This window comes from Trichoderma camerunense (assembly GCF_050948025.1).
Source record: "Trichoderma camerunense strain CBS 138272 chromosome Unknown V8C40scaffold_11, whole genome shotgun sequence".
Taxonomy (NCBI): Eukaryota; Fungi; Ascomycota; class Sordariomycetes; order Hypocreales; family Hypocreaceae; genus Trichoderma; species Trichoderma camerunense.
In genome coordinates this window covers 273,697-287,294 of record NW_028145359.1, presented here as the reverse complement: position 1 = coordinate 287,294, position 13,598 = coordinate 273,697, and the positions used below count along the sequence as shown (strand labels likewise).

General features: G+C 47.3%; 6 protein-coding genes across 6 annotated transcripts; 3 read left to right on the top strand and 3 right to left on the bottom strand.

Annotated features, from left to right (window-relative positions):
• The first annotated feature begins 316 nt into the window (after positions 1-316).
• On the top strand, positions 317-3,978 carry V8C40DRAFT_247672 (S8 family peptidase). The gene is made up of 7 exons (XM_083216385.1): positions 317-1,770; positions 1,835-2,004; positions 2,054-2,110; positions 2,176-2,244; positions 2,295-2,480; positions 2,539-3,090; positions 3,147-3,978. The coding sequence occupies exons 1-7, from the start codon at positions 513-515 to the stop codon at positions 3,840-3,842; spliced, it is 2,988 nt and encodes a 995-aa protein (XP_083071962.1). The 5' UTR covers positions 317-512; the 3' UTR covers positions 3,843-3,978.
• Positions 3,913-6,927, bottom strand: V8C40DRAFT_33252 (uncharacterized protein). Its single transcript, XM_083222848.1, has 5 exons — positions 6,588-6,927; positions 5,597-6,492; positions 5,263-5,543; positions 4,388-5,209; positions 3,913-4,327 (listed from the first exon to the last, which is right to left on the bottom strand). The coding sequence occupies exons 1-5, from the start codon at positions 6,597-6,599 to the stop codon at positions 3,984-3,986; spliced, it is 2,355 nt and encodes a 784-aa protein (XP_083071961.1). The 5' UTR covers positions 6,600-6,927; the 3' UTR covers positions 3,913-3,983.
• Positions 6,928-7,091: 164 nt separating this feature from the next.
• On the top strand, positions 7,092-7,813 carry V8C40DRAFT_247669 (RmlC-like cupin domain-containing protein). The gene has a single exon (XM_083216384.1). The coding sequence runs from the start codon at positions 7,249-7,251 to the stop codon at positions 7,621-7,623; it is 375 nt and encodes a 124-aa protein (XP_083071960.1). The 5' UTR covers positions 7,092-7,248; the 3' UTR covers positions 7,624-7,813.
• A 994-nt stretch (positions 7,814-8,807) lies between these two features.
• V8C40DRAFT_266810 (kinase-like protein) lies at positions 8,808-11,383 on the top strand (the record flags this gene model as incomplete). Its single annotated transcript, XM_083219793.1, has 2 exons — positions 8,808-8,817; positions 8,886-11,383. The coding sequence occupies 2 exons, from the start codon at positions 8,808-8,810 to the stop codon at positions 11,381-11,383; spliced, it is 2,508 nt and encodes an 835-aa protein (XP_083071959.1).
• A 99-nt stretch (positions 11,384-11,482) lies between these two features.
• Positions 11,483-12,433, bottom strand: V8C40DRAFT_247665 (uncharacterized protein). Its single transcript, XM_083216383.1, has 3 exons — positions 12,327-12,433; positions 11,800-12,260; positions 11,483-11,696 (listed from the first exon to the last, which is right to left on the bottom strand). Exons 1-3 carry the CDS (start codon positions 12,368-12,370, stop codon positions 11,530-11,532), a joined length of 672 nt encoding a protein of 223 aa, XP_083071958.1. The 5' UTR covers positions 12,371-12,433; the 3' UTR covers positions 11,483-11,529.
• Positions 12,434-12,915: 482 nt separating this feature from the next.
• On the bottom strand, positions 12,916-13,327 carry V8C40DRAFT_280004 (uncharacterized protein; the record flags this gene model as incomplete). The annotated part of the gene is made up of 2 exons (XM_083221328.1): positions 12,916-13,196; positions 13,261-13,327. The coding sequence occupies 2 exons, from the start codon at positions 13,325-13,327 to the stop codon at positions 12,985-12,987; spliced, it is 279 nt and encodes a 92-aa protein (XP_083071957.1). The 3' UTR covers positions 12,916-12,984.
• Between the last annotated feature and the right edge of the window lie 271 nt (positions 13,328-13,598).

Below are 13,598 nucleotides of genomic sequence, written 5' to 3'. Positions count from 1 at the left end.
CTTTTACAATAGTTTGCACTGTGTCTAGAGCCGCTATTTGGGTTGAGAAACTGTTGTACAACAACTAGGCTTGAGAAGAAGATACCGTTTCTTAATTAGAAACCGTTCAAGCCTCTAGTTCTATTCTTACTTTGACAGGAATTAACTATAATGAAAGAGAAAGAAAAATTTCAGACTTTGATGCTGTATTATCTCTGGTTCTCACTGTTGAGTTGTGGTTTGTTAAGAGAGGTCTGAAGACCAATCACTGTAAGCAGACACGCTATAAGAACAGGGGTCTATTTTTTATCCACCAACTCTGTAACATGTGTGCTCCCCATAACCAAAGGTAATACGGAAAATCATTTGCTAGCAGAACAACCCCTCTCTACCTTGGTTAAAGACTCATTAGCGAGGCTCTGCAGAAGAGCGCCATCTTGTGTTCCCACGACCCTCATTCCCCATTTACCTGCAGCCTCCATTGCCTCTTGTTGCCATACACTCTCTTTAAGCTTAGTTACGACCCTCATATAATGGATTCTGGCTTTCAAGGTCCAGAAAAACCGTCCCGTGTGGCCAGCGGGCTTATGGAGGATGGAGATATTTACGATCTGGACAATGAAGATGAATTCCTCCCACCAACAGCTACAATATCCGGGTTTGGTGTGGACCATGTCAGGCAGCAGTTTGATCAAGATATTGATGAAGCACGAAAATTCTCAATACAGAGTCTCGATGAAGCTGAGAGGAACAGACAGCGGGCACAATTTGTGCTTGCCCGAGCGACAGAATGGGATAAAACGACATGGGAAGGTCAAAACTTTTTGCATTATCTGGCCTACGACCATAATCCTAAGCCATCAATTAGTTTGCAATGGCTCATGGCACGAGCTATCGTGAAGCTACCGCATCTGATGGGTAGAATGGACAAAGCGAATCGCACGCCACTCACCACCGCCCTCTATGTAGGCAACGAGAGGTTCAGTCATGCGGTATGCAACAACGTGGGGTCAAAGACGCGCGAGCGAATCAAACCAGAACTACTCAATGAATGCAAGCCTCATGATAATGATCGTGAAATCACATGCCTACATACTGCCTTGACTTGTGATTTTAGTACCGAGGAGCAGAGAGAGAAAATCGTCAAAAGCATTTGCAGTTTTGTTCCCGAGGAGCTGTTCAGGATCACTGATCATAGAGGTCGTACACCTTTGCACCTGGCTGTAGAGTATGAGAGGTGCTGTAAGACACAAGTTGGCATTGTCGAAGAATTGCTTGTCCGAGGATCACAAGCGTTGGATGTCGATATCTTGACATATAACCGCACTTACTCAGTTTACCAATACCACGAAAGTACTCGGAAGACAGTACAAAGAAGGTTCGACCAAGCGCCAGCGAGAGAAACGAGAGGGGACAAGCTCAAGCTCTCTGATACGAAATCAGATCCAAAGAGGGCCCCTTCTAAGCTCGAAATTGGCGCAATGGGACCCTCATCACTGTCTGGAGACAAAGAAGGCCCTGCTAGTTCTTTGAAAAGAAGAGATTCGATTACTACTACGTCTAGAGACCGCGGTGGTTATAAACTACAATTGGATACACAAGTGGTGTCTTCTCCACTTCGGGGGTCGCCAATCGATTCCGCACAAAACACAATAAGGGCGGCGGCTCTTCAAAAGGAAGAGGAGCGAGCACAAGCTGCTAAGCTAATTAGTGAGCAGCTGAAGCTTTTGTATCTTCGAACTCAAAGGCCAGATCGTGCTTCTCGCTGCCTGCGCCTACAAGACGAGCAAGGTACGTGATGATTGTGCTATGTGCGTTTATTCTGTATGGGACAAGTCTCTAATAGCCTCGGTAGACAAGGAGCTGTGGTTTGACTTTGGTCCACCAAAGAAACTTAGGAAAAATGAATTCCAGAAACAATTCGGCCATCTTAAGCTGGACAGTGTGCTTCAATACGTGGCGTTTCCCCAAATTGAGTTGATTGAGGGTGATGACGGTCCAGCTACAAGGCGCAAGACTAGGACAGTAGGTTTTAATATAGCAATATCGCCTTCTAGTAAACTAACTCTTCTAGGACTTGATATTCTTTTTCAACTGGTTAAAACAGAAAGGAGTGAAACGCATTGTTAAGGTATAAGAATGCCATGAACTTTGGAAACCAATTTTTGAATACTCTTTATTAAGCGGATTTTTTAGGTTATTGTGGACGATCTGAAAACCCCATCACATAGTGATGAAGCCATAGAAGAAGCATTGGAGTCATTTGTAAGTGACTACTTATGTACATATATGTGAAGAGACTTACCGATCTGCAGAATGTTGAGATACTTGACTGGCGCAGATTGGATCTTGACCCCGTATCGCTCACTCGAGTTGGGATGTGTTTACGGGAACTTCATCTCCAGTGGAGCGGTAAGAACACGACCTTACGGGCGTGGTCAGAAAAAGAGGGCTTGGCTATGATCCCCACGTTGGAGACAATTAGTGTCACCCAAGTTGAGGTATTCAAATCAACGCTCTTGAAGACCCAGCCACTTACTAACATGCGCTTTCGTATAGAGCTCTGAATCCGATACAAGAGTCAACAGTAACTTCAATGACTTTGTGAAACGAGTTCATGAGTCTTGGCGATCTGACAAGCAACCTATAATAAATGGCCCAATTCCCGCTCACAATTATCTCCTCGGAATGGGTATTCTTACAAGAGAAGGGCAGCTCAACCAAAGCCAAGAACGCGGCGTTGATCCACACAAGTGGATGCAATGCATGGAACACTTTAATTCCCATTTTAGACAGATCCGTGCCCTGAGAGACAAGATAACTGATGCATCACTGACACCTGTGGTGGTCGCCTTGATAGACGACGGGACAGACATCATGCATCCAGACCTGAAGGGCATGGGATTCCCAGGTAAGAGCTTCCACCACTACCGAGAAGGCTCAACATGGCGCGTATCTCCATACTGGGACTCTCCGTCTGGTCACGGAACGTTGATGGCTAGATTAATTCATCGCATTTGCCCAAGCGCTATTATTCACGTTATCAAGCTGCAGACTTTTGCAACTGAGGGCTCAACAAAACTTCAAATAAATCCCGATAGTGCGATACAGGTAAGTTGACTCATATAATTGCCTTTAGTTCCACATTCCTCTAATGAAAGTTATAGGCGATAAATTATGCAGCAGAGCAAGGCGCTCAGATCATTTCCATGTCTTGGACAATCAAGCCACCTACAGAACCAACTAAAAAGGCAGACTTTGATCATGCAATCAATAACGCCCTCAATATTAAAGGCCTCCTCATGTTTTGTGCTGCTAGCGATCAGGGAAAGTCTGCCGACTTGATGTATCCGCACGGCAGCAACCCCAATAGCTTCAGAATCGGGGCTGCGAAAGCCACAGGCAGCATGCTCGACACGGTTGGCGATGCGCACGAACTCAGCTTCATTTTCCCAGGTCATGAGGTTGTGATTGATCACAACTATCAAGATGTGCAGGACAAGACATTCCAGAAGTTCGAAGCTCATTCTGGTAGCTCGGTGGCAACTGCGCTGGCTACTGGTCTGGCTGCGCTGGTCATGGAGTGTGTCAGGTTGGGTATCATGCATACCAATGAGACGAATCAGAGTGATCATACTGTTGCAATAACGAAAGATGACTTGACGAAGATACGAGAACGGCAGCAGATGGAACATGCGCTGACGTCGATTGGTACTAGCCATCTTACGAAGAACAAGTACATTGAGGTTTGGAAGACGTTTAGTGGCGCCGCGGAGGATTTGAAGAATAGTGAGGGCGATAGAATAGGTCAACTTGGGAGAATTGCAGGCTTGGCGAGGATGTTTCTTAGAAAGGGCGCTTGAGCGGGTTAGACTTGAAACTCGACGGTTTCTTAACGGGACTGTGTTGGTAATGAGTTGTATATTTTACATCTGAAAGGTTTCTTTTCTTTTTTCTAAACTGAGGTATCTTTCTTCATACTCCACCCGCATAATAATCACTTTTCACTTTGCAATCTCTCCCTTGACCCACGCCTCCAAACCTCCCCTGCTAATGATCTCTTGCACATTTGGCGGCAGTTCACCCACCTTCTGGCTCCACGTCTCTCCGTTGTCCTCTGTGACGACGACCTTGCTCCTACGTACGTCCCACAGGAACTTCCATCCCGTTCGTCGCGTGAGCTGGATGTCGGTACCATCACCCTTGGGGAAGCGCTCGCGAAGACGCTGGATAAGGCGAGGCACTTCAACGGTGAGGAGCGCATTGTTGATGCTGTTGCGACCGAAGATGTTGCCGAAAGAGCCGGAGACGACGAGCGGGATCTTTTTGGCGAGGATGGCGGTAGCAGCTGTCGAAACAAATTAATTTAGTTCTTTGGACAAGATTATCCCTTCCTGGGGGCGCTTACCTTGCTCTCGTGATGAGCCAGTGCCAAAGTTAAATCCTCCGACGAGGACGTCTCCTGGGCGGGTGATATCCTTGAAGGCGGCGTCGTAGTTTTCCATGCATACCTCCGCCATCTTCTCGACCGGGACGTTATCTTGATATGTGTACTTGCCGGGATAGATACCGTCTGTGTTGATATTGTCGGCGTCGCAAAAGACGATCTCGCCCTCGACCTTCTCTGGGAAACCAGGTACAATGTCGGTCAGCGTTTCCTCAGCGGTGTCTGCAGGTGCTACAGTAGAACCGCCCATATCCTTCTCGGCGTCGAAAATCATGCTGTCAGCCTGAGCGATGATTCTATCTAGGGCATCCTCTACGCTCATGGCCTTATCTGCCTCGAGGTTGCCACTGCCCTCACCGAGGATAACCTTGTCGATGCCTTCAGGCTTCTGGTACCATCCAGGACCACTGATATAACCTGAAAGGGCACTGGCGGCGACTACCTCTGGCGATCCGAGATATGCCTTTGCTTCTTTAGATCCCATTCTTCCTGAAAAGTTTCTGTTTGATGCGCTTATGCCGACCTCGTTCGGCTCAAGCAGTCCAGTTCCAAGCCCAATACAAGGTCCGCATCCTGATGGAAGTGTTTCCACGCCGGCGTCTAGGAGAACTTGCCAATCGCCAGCTTCCTCCGCTATCTGTTGTTCAGCTAGAGAGGCAGCGGCAACGTAGAACTTGACACTAGGGGCAATCTTGGGTGTAACACCATCTTTGGCAGCCTCGCGGAATACACGAGCGGCAGCACCAATGTCGGACGCTCTTCCATTAGTGCAGGATACCAAATCTTTAGCCAAGTTAGTAAACTTCAGAAGAAACGGCGTGAGTGGTCATAATTACAGGCTTTGTTGACAGGAATCTTTTGCGCCTCGAGATCGCGAAGGGGCGTGGCCACCTTGACAGAGTTGGGTCCTGAGACAAATGGGGATAGGGATGTAAGATCGAGATAAAGCGACTTGGCGTAAGTTGCACCGGGGTCGGCAGTGAGCCGGTTCTCGGATAGCTGGGCGATCCGGTCGTGTGTAAAACGGGCATTGGCATCAGGCTCTGAGTTGAGCATGGCGGATGTGGTGGCCTTGGCTCGCAGCCAGTTGATCAAGACATCGTCAATGGGGAAAAGCCTGTCACGGTTGTCAGTCTGGTTCTCAATACGCTTACAACAAGTCCAACATACCCACTGAGCGCCCCCCATTCCGTCGTCATGTTTGCGATTGTGATTCTTTCGTCTATAGAAAGGCTACGCATTGTTTCTTCGGAACCAGTGAATTCAATGGCGTGATTTAGGACAGAATCGTCATTCACCAATCCACAGAGGGCCACGATGACATCCTTCGCAGTAACACCCGGAGGTAGAACGCCCAGGAGAGTGACTTTGGCGATAGGCGGGATCTGCCACCATGTCCGACCGGTCGCAAGTATACTGGCGGCGTCGGTCCTCACGATGGGAGTACCTACGGCTCCAACTGCGCCGTAGCTATTGGAATGGCTGTCAGACGCAACGGTCAAGGTTCCCGGCCAAGCATAGCCCTCCTCAATCATCAGCTGATGGCCAATACCCCGGCCAGCGCCAAAGAAGTCAATGCCATGGTTCTGAGCAAACTCTTGTATCAATTCGTACTTCTTCAGGTTCGTCGGCGATCGATTCTGCACGTCGTGATCCAAAGTCATGACAATTTGGCTGCTATCATGGACCTTGGTGGCGCCTATGTCCATCCATTTCTTGATGATTGGAAAACTGTTATCATGGGACATGCTGCGGTGCGGCGCGATGGAGATGTAGTCGCCGGAATGGACCGTCTTGCCCGGCGCAAGGCCGACGGCGTACCGCTGGACGATCTTCTCAGTGAGCGTCTGAGGCTTTCCGACGGCTGGTGGGGAGGAGGAGAGGATGTCTGAGTTGCGAGAGCTATCGAGCTGTGAGTGGAAAGCGTCAGGCCTTCGATAGGCACCGGTGACGCCGTATGAACGGCATATTGGTGATGCTAAAGGCAGCTGTGGTGCTAGAGATCGCGGTGTTGTGCGGCCGAGGAGCGTGACGCATCTCCTGGCGGAGCGGCCAGCTATTCCACGCTGTGTAGAGCCATGAAGTTAGCAAATACCTTGTCATTGATACGGCATGCAGCCATCGCCCAATTGGCCTGATCTGGAGCATGTAGAAGACATACTGCTTGCATCATTGTGAGACGACTGGATGAAGATGCATCAAAACTTTATCCGAGATCGGGATGGCGGCATCTAGAAAAAAGTTTGGCGGGGTCTGCGGGGAGCTAATCCGAAACCCAGACGCTACCATTGGTCGAAACGCACACAACTGACATTTTAGATGCGGATGAAAGTGCCTTTGTCTAAGAAGAAAATCATCTGATGTTGTTTCATGTTGTGAAAGCCGTGTTGTTGTAACCTATAGTTGATGTTGCGCAACCAATAGGAAGTTGTCGAAATGCGGGTTGCGTCATCAGTTACTGATAAAGCGGCTTATTGTTTTGCCTATGCAACTGAAAGAGGCTGACTTGACTGAGTGAAAGATAGCAAAAGCATCGGATATCGTCCATCCTTGTTTGGCGCTCCCCACAGTTGTGTCAGTTTCTCGATGCAAGGGCGCACGCTAGAATCATCCCGCGCCCTTGGCCCCACGCGCTGAGAAATGCCGGCCATTCTTAGATCTTCCATTTACATCTTACACATGCTCATGGCCATCAATATCAGTTGAAAGAGCAGTATAGATGATATAAGTGAACCAAGTGGACTCATTTTCTTTCATCCACCAACCATCTCAGCCTCATCCTTCAAGACCAACTCAAGTAATTCGCGAAACCCAAAATCACCATGTCGACAGCAGAATCTATCCCAAAAGTCCTCGACTCATTTACTGAGAAATGGTCCCCGCGCCTTGTCGCAGCAATTAACGACCACCACGTCAAAGTTGCCAAAATAGATGGCGAATTCATCTGGCACTCACATCCAAACTCCGACGAACTCTTCTATCTCCTGGCTGGCAAATTGACCATCGAGCTCGAGGGCCTGGACGATGTTGTGATGCAGGTTGGCGACATGTTTGTCGTCCCAAAGGGCATCAGACACCGTCCTGTTGCGGAAGAGGCACAAATCATGCTGATCGAACACGAGTCCACAATTAATACTGGAGACGAAACTAGTTCGGATAGAACAGTACAAGTCAAGGATGTTCGCGGGCAGTCTTGAGGTGGGCGGACGTGTAATGACGGTACAAGGAGGATTAAAGGATGTCTTTGAGGACAATTGGGAATATCGAAGTGATGTATATAATAAGCATACCATCTTTACTAGGTTCTTTCATGTATGATGTTGTGTACATGAACCCAGGAGTTACTGTTTCTATACAATTATGAACTAAACACAGATTGCTATTGAACTGTCTAAGTAATTGAGTTCTCACCACAGCACCTACGTACTCGTAGGGTAAATCCAATTGAAGTCCCTCTGAAACAAGCACCCGTCAACTTTGTCGCCTATTTGCAGCCGCACTCAGAGTTCCTCAGCAAATTTAGAGATTGGTAGCTGGCGCTTCTTGGGGTTTCTGGTAACTGGTTGCAAGATGCGGTACATGATAATACGGGAGACGAAATTAACCCAGCTTGATTACGGCAGTATACATCTATATGCCTACATCTCATGATCATGTGGACTGTCGGTCTCTAAAAGAGAGTCCGCATTAGACAATAGCAATTTGCCAACATAAAATTACAGACGGAGTTTCTCATACTCAACTCGGTTGATACACCGTCATAGGCATTTGTCTTCAATGCAGCTGTCGTAATTGATTGAGTGTAACCACGACGGCCAGCACGCTCGGCACGTCGCATTCTGCAGTCGCGTCCCGTGGATTAAGCGTCCTAAACAACGAGATTCGCCGAACTAACCGTTGTCCAACATCCTCTCATCCGATTTTACAGAAAGGGGAGTAAAAGGTCTCTTGCTGCATCATTATTCAATGTCCAGGGTATGCCAGAAGTTCCAAATCGCCTAGGTTATAATTAAACCCCAGTCAGCGATAAAAATATGTGAGCTGTTGGCTCCTGCATTCTTTTTCATACATACATTCGCTCAAGGTTGCCTGATTCTGGCCATTGATGCATATTCTTTAGTTTATCCTGTTTATTTGTGTTCGTGGTAAGGTTGTTTCGACCCCTGTATCATTCTGCGCATCGTGCCGTACTTCCGAAATGCTGGACGCCAAGCCAACAACTTTTGTTTTTTATACGAGTTGTCTATAAACCATTCAAGAGGATAAACCGTATATTCTCGGTAATCGAGAACTAGGAGGATTTCTAACGATGTGCTCTTCCATGCCTTTGACCTTCCATCTTCACAGCAACATAACACCCCCGGCCACAGAAGGTTGAAAGATGGCTGAAGGTACACACAACTCATAGTTTTATCTAATTTGTAATTATATTCAGCGAATACTGACATTCCTCTGATAGACAATGAGCGGAAAGACATCAATCCTACAGACATAATGCACAATTCGACGCCAGATCTGCCTGGCATTTTAACTGTGACCCTTCACGAAGCAGTTGGTCTATCTAAAGGAACTGTTGACTCGGAGCCAGATGGCTATTACTCCGACAACTATGATCATAACCATACAGCAGATAAAAGAATGTTAGGTTATTGCCTACGATGCAAATATCCTCAAACACTAGTTGAATATGACAAATGTCAGATACCTCTTACATGCTATTGGGGGACCACAGAAAACCCCTCATGGCACTGGGGCTATGGAATATGTAAATTCTATGTTACGCGCCCTTCCGAGTTGCTTATTTCCTTCTATCATCCGACAGGTTCCCAGTTCAAACAAGACGTGTATCTCGGATCAGCGCGAGTACACCCATTTAATGCGCCAGGAGGAGAATCTACGTCTAAGTGGCTACCGATTGAAGATGGCATCGGCATGATTCGCATCAGCTATGACTATACAACCGTGGAAAATAAGACACTGGAAGAGGAAAAGTTTGATGGTCAGTTTTATGGCGTAGACAGGAAGTACTTTGGATTCACCATTCAGGATAAAAAGGGCAAATTTGAGGCAATGTATGCTGGAAAACTGTTTGAAACGGACGAGCATTTTCTATCCCAAGTATCAAGCGAATTGCCTAGTCGCATCAACCATCCTTTCATATGCCCAACCACATTTTGTTTCCAATCACAGGAGCGATTACAACTCAACTCTCCACTCGCCATGGGAGGGCACCTTTTTAACCATCTCTTGGAGCAGCAATTTTTTGATGTCGACAGATCTCGATTTTATATTGCCGAGATTCTCTGCGCGTTAGAGTATTTGCATGATAAACATCACATTTTCGCCTGGTTGAAGCCTAGAAGCGTTCTACTGGACGGCATGGGTCATATTGCGCTTTGCGGTTTCGGTCTTTTCATCTCGGAAATCAGCCATGGGAGCCCTAGGAGACAGCATCGACTACCAGAATACCCAGCACCCGAATTACTGCTTGATCAGAATGATAATCGTATGGCAGACTGGTGGACATTGGGCATTTTTCTGTACGAAATGTTAACAGGGCTTCCTCTTTTCTATGATGAGGATCCTGAAAAAATTGCCGACAGGATCCTCAATCAGACCATTGAAGTGCCCGAGTCTTTACCACGAACAACTCAGGATATTATAACAGGATTGCTTTGTCGCAATCCCAAGCAACGGCTGGGAGCTAAGGGAGGCGTTTTCGAGATTAAAGCTCACCCGTTCTTTGAGGGAATCGAATGGCACACCCTCATCCAACGCAAATATCAACCCTCTTTTAAACCAGACTATTACTCCTCTCACCTTGAGCACCATGGAGTGGTTGAATCACATGAGCCACCACCCTCTCCGCCATTTCTACCTTTCAGTCTTAATCGGATGTATCCGGAGCACAGGAGCTATACCCCTAGAATCCGCCAAACGCTCGTCCAAACAGATAATAATTGGGACCTAATATGGGAAGACTCTCATCCCCAAGGATTCCATTTTTACAATCGCGCTACAGGAGAGAAGCAGCATATCCTTCCTCAAGCTATGGAGCCTATCACATCTGAAGATGTCGTACAAGCCGATGAGGCTTATATCACTGTTCCTGACCAATGCCAGAAGCTCGCCGCCCTCAAAGCAGTATTGCAGGCTGGATACGATAATGCCATCTCACAGCTACTGGAATACGGAGTCAACTTGAACGTTCGCATGGATGAGTGGCGTGAAACCCCTCTATTATGGGCTGCGCAGCATGAAAATCTTTCTCTAGTGAGGTTATTCCTTGAAAACGGCGCTGATGCGAATTACGGGACTTATAATCTCGAGGATCATTATGCCCTGGTAGCCGCCGTGAGAACGGGCAACCAGCAAATTACCGAGGTTTTATTGAAAAAATCTCGTCGGGTTATATGCACGATCGCTTTGAGCCTCGCGGTTGATCAGAACGATGGCCCTATGGCCAAACTCTTGCTTGAAAATGGCGTGAGGTGCGAATTCGAAGAAACGGATCGGAAACCGCCGTATGAACCAGGCCCCTTCGATACTGACACCTGCTGCCACTTTCCCGTTGGAGAAGAAGAGGAGTTTATTCATCCGCTGTTCCGTGCTGTTGTATATGGAAACGAAGACATGGTTAGGCTTTTGCTCTCGTATGGCGCCGATGCCAACGTGGGTTACCATGGCCTTGCTTGGTACAAATTGAAGATGGACCGGGAGGAGAGAATTAAGTTTGAGTGCGGTAGGGTGATACATGTTGCCATGGAGCTAAGGCAACATAAAATCGTGGAATTGCTGCTTGAGAATGGCGCAGACATTAATCTCGGTCGACCTATCTGGGATGTAAGGACTCATAATTGTAAACTGGTCCCGAGAGATGTGTTTCAAAGAGTTAGAGCTGGTTTATGGGCGGCAGTGGCAGCAAGGGAAGAAAAGAAGACTGCAGTTACCGCGTAAGTCGTTTTTTGGTAGTAATGATGGAGGTCAGTGTCGTGTGTATCATCTCAACATGTACACCGAGCGAGGTTATTATCGCCTCTTTGCAATTGTAGTATTATCGGTCATTTTATTTTGGCAACTCGTGATGTATTTGAACTCTATGGCTATGTTTCAGATCTTTCCCTGTCGCAACTTCCGTCGTCGTGAGATGGCAAAATGATAGGTAATAATAAGCTTGGGCCAAAGTCTTGCTTTTCACCCGTGTCACAGTTGATACCCTGCCTTTGATCGTTGACTTCGCCCTCAGCGGCAAATCTATATGAACGGCATTCTGGAACATAGAGCAAAGTACTGGTTAGCCATAGATTCATTTAGACGTAGGGCCTGTTTGGGGCTACATGTAGAAGGACAAGGTAGGCAGCAAGGGTTCATACCGCAAACATCAAACCTCTCTCCTTTAACCAAGAATGCAATAAAGCCACGGTGCGTCACCAAGAAGATGTTCTTGTAAGAACGAGATAGTTCCCTGAGGCGCCCCCGAACCGTCTCAGCGCGCACGACAGCGCCTTCGGAACTATGAGGCGGATAATCCCACTCTTCATGACAGGCGGAGAAATCGAGCTGTGCGAATTTGGTCGCAATTTCGGCGCGCGATAACCCTTTGTTGCAAATGGCCTCGTCGTGGGTTTCGCGCAGGTCTGGCCAGACCTGGAGCTCGACGTTGGTGGAAGAGCTGTTGACGTACTGGTCGAAAATAATAAGAGCCGTTTGAATGGTACGAGTCATCGGAGACACGATTATAAGGTCAGGCTGAGCTGGCAGGCAGACGTTGCTCGCTTGTTGAGATCCGACCTCAGTCAGAGGGGGATCTCGGTGGAGGTAACCCCGATCAACACTGAATGGGTTATATCAGTTAGACTTCGGCTGCTCTATCAGATCATGGTTTCTCTTTAATGCTTACTTGTGAAGGGCTTGCCCGTGTCGCACGATATGAATTGTCGCCATGTTGTGTTAAACGTCGATGCTGAAGGTGAGGAGGAGATGTGCTCTGAATTCAATGGATGTTAGTGCGCTAAAGAAGAATACATGTAGGTACCCGCGTATGCTAGCTTGGAAACTCTTCAATCCTCATAATATCCACACCACAAGGTTTGATGTAACTACGAGAGCAAGGCAATACTGGGGAAAGATAAAAATTGATATGCCAAAATCTAAGCAATTTGGATTAGCCGAAGGCATGATAAGTCATGATCGCACAAGGTGCGAGGAGTAACGCCGTTCTAAGTCCAAGTTATACGATGTTCACTTAGTGAATCCATAACATAGATCACCTAGAGTAATGAGATTCAATGGCGGATCGACTGCTGACACACAGCCGCAACACTCCAGATTTGTCACAAAATACCTCATTATCGGACGGCGTTACTGCATGTGCTCATTCTGTTTTACGGAAAGGCGACATCATATTACTCTCCGGCTCATTGCTAAACAAGACTTGGTTGTCTCATGCTCTGACATTCAAAGTTACTAGGACAGCTGGCACAACCCATGCAACCATTGAGTTCGTGTGACCTATAAATGAATATTAAAGAAGATAAAAAACAACGGCCTATGAAGTCCTAGGTTGTCTTTTCACTAGTTTCTTGGGGTTTACTCTTCTCTTCGCCTGCCTCTTTGCCCTCGATAGCATTTATAATTGAGACAATCCCTAGTTTGAGAGCTTCAGAGGCTGTGAAAGCCCCGTATACGTCTACCTCGTCTTGTTCACCATAGCCTTCGACTGGGAAGAGTTTGTTTAGTATGTAAAAGACAATTGAACTGATGAAGAACCCTGTATAGGTAGCAGAAAGTCAGAATTTCAGCTTTCTCTTGCGTGGAATGGAGGGAATACCTACCGATCAGGAAAGCCATGTAGAACAGCTGGTATATTGCCCTAGGCGCATCCTCTGTCTCATTGGACATGACAGCCAGGCCGCCAATCGTCGGTGCCCATCCACAAAGACAAATGGACCGGCACTCAGAGAGGTATTGATATCGGTGGACCGAAGGGCTTGGGCATGCCACATCTAGAGTATAAACCTCTTGGAAAGTTTGTTACGCCGGTGAGCGTCATAGACGAGTTTGATAAAAAATAGAAGTCTCGCCGTGAATTCACACCGGATCGTGTTTGGATAGTAACAGCAATAGGCATGAGGTTAATGAAGATTATGGCACAGCCCAACATGAGCACGGT

Excerpts from the sequence above, each read along its gene's own strand:
- V8C40DRAFT_247672 (XM_083216385.1), top strand. The coding sequence starts at position 513 with ATGGATTCTGGCTTTCAAGGTCCAGAAAAACCGTCCCGTGTGGCCAGC. Across the intron at positions 2,481-2,538 it reads TTAGTGTCACCCAAGTTGAG|AGCTCTGAATCCGATACAAG; the intron begins GTATTCAAATCA and ends GCTTTCGTATAG. Across the intron at positions 3,091-3,146 it reads ATCCCGATAGTGCGATACAG|GCGATAAATTATGCAGCAGA; the intron begins GTAAGTTGACTC and ends TGAAAGTTATAG.
- V8C40DRAFT_33252 (XM_083222848.1), bottom strand. Across the intron at positions 5,544-5,596 it reads GAATGGGGGGCGCTCAGTGG|GCTTTTCCCCATTGACGATG; the intron begins GTATGTTGGACT and ends CAACCGTGACAG. Across the intron at positions 5,210-5,262 it reads GATTCCTGTCAACAAAGCCT|ATTTGGTATCCTGCACTAAT; the intron begins GTAATTATGACC and ends ACTTGGCTAAAG.
- V8C40DRAFT_247669 (XM_083216384.1), top strand. The coding sequence starts at position 7,249 with ATGTCGACAGCAGAATCTATCCCAAAAGTCCTCGACTCATTTACTGAG.
- V8C40DRAFT_247665 (XM_083216383.1), bottom strand. The coding sequence starts at position 12,370 with ATGGCGACAATTCATATCGTGCGACACGGGCAAGCCCTTCACAA. Across the intron at positions 12,261-12,326 it reads CACGGGCAAGCCCTTCACAA|TGTTGATCGGGGTTACCTCC; the intron begins GTAAGCATTAAA and ends TAACCCATTCAG. Across the intron at positions 11,697-11,799 it reads AGAGAGGTTTGATGTTTGCG|AATGCCGTTCATATAGATTT; the intron begins GTATGAACCCTT and ends TCTATGTTCCAG.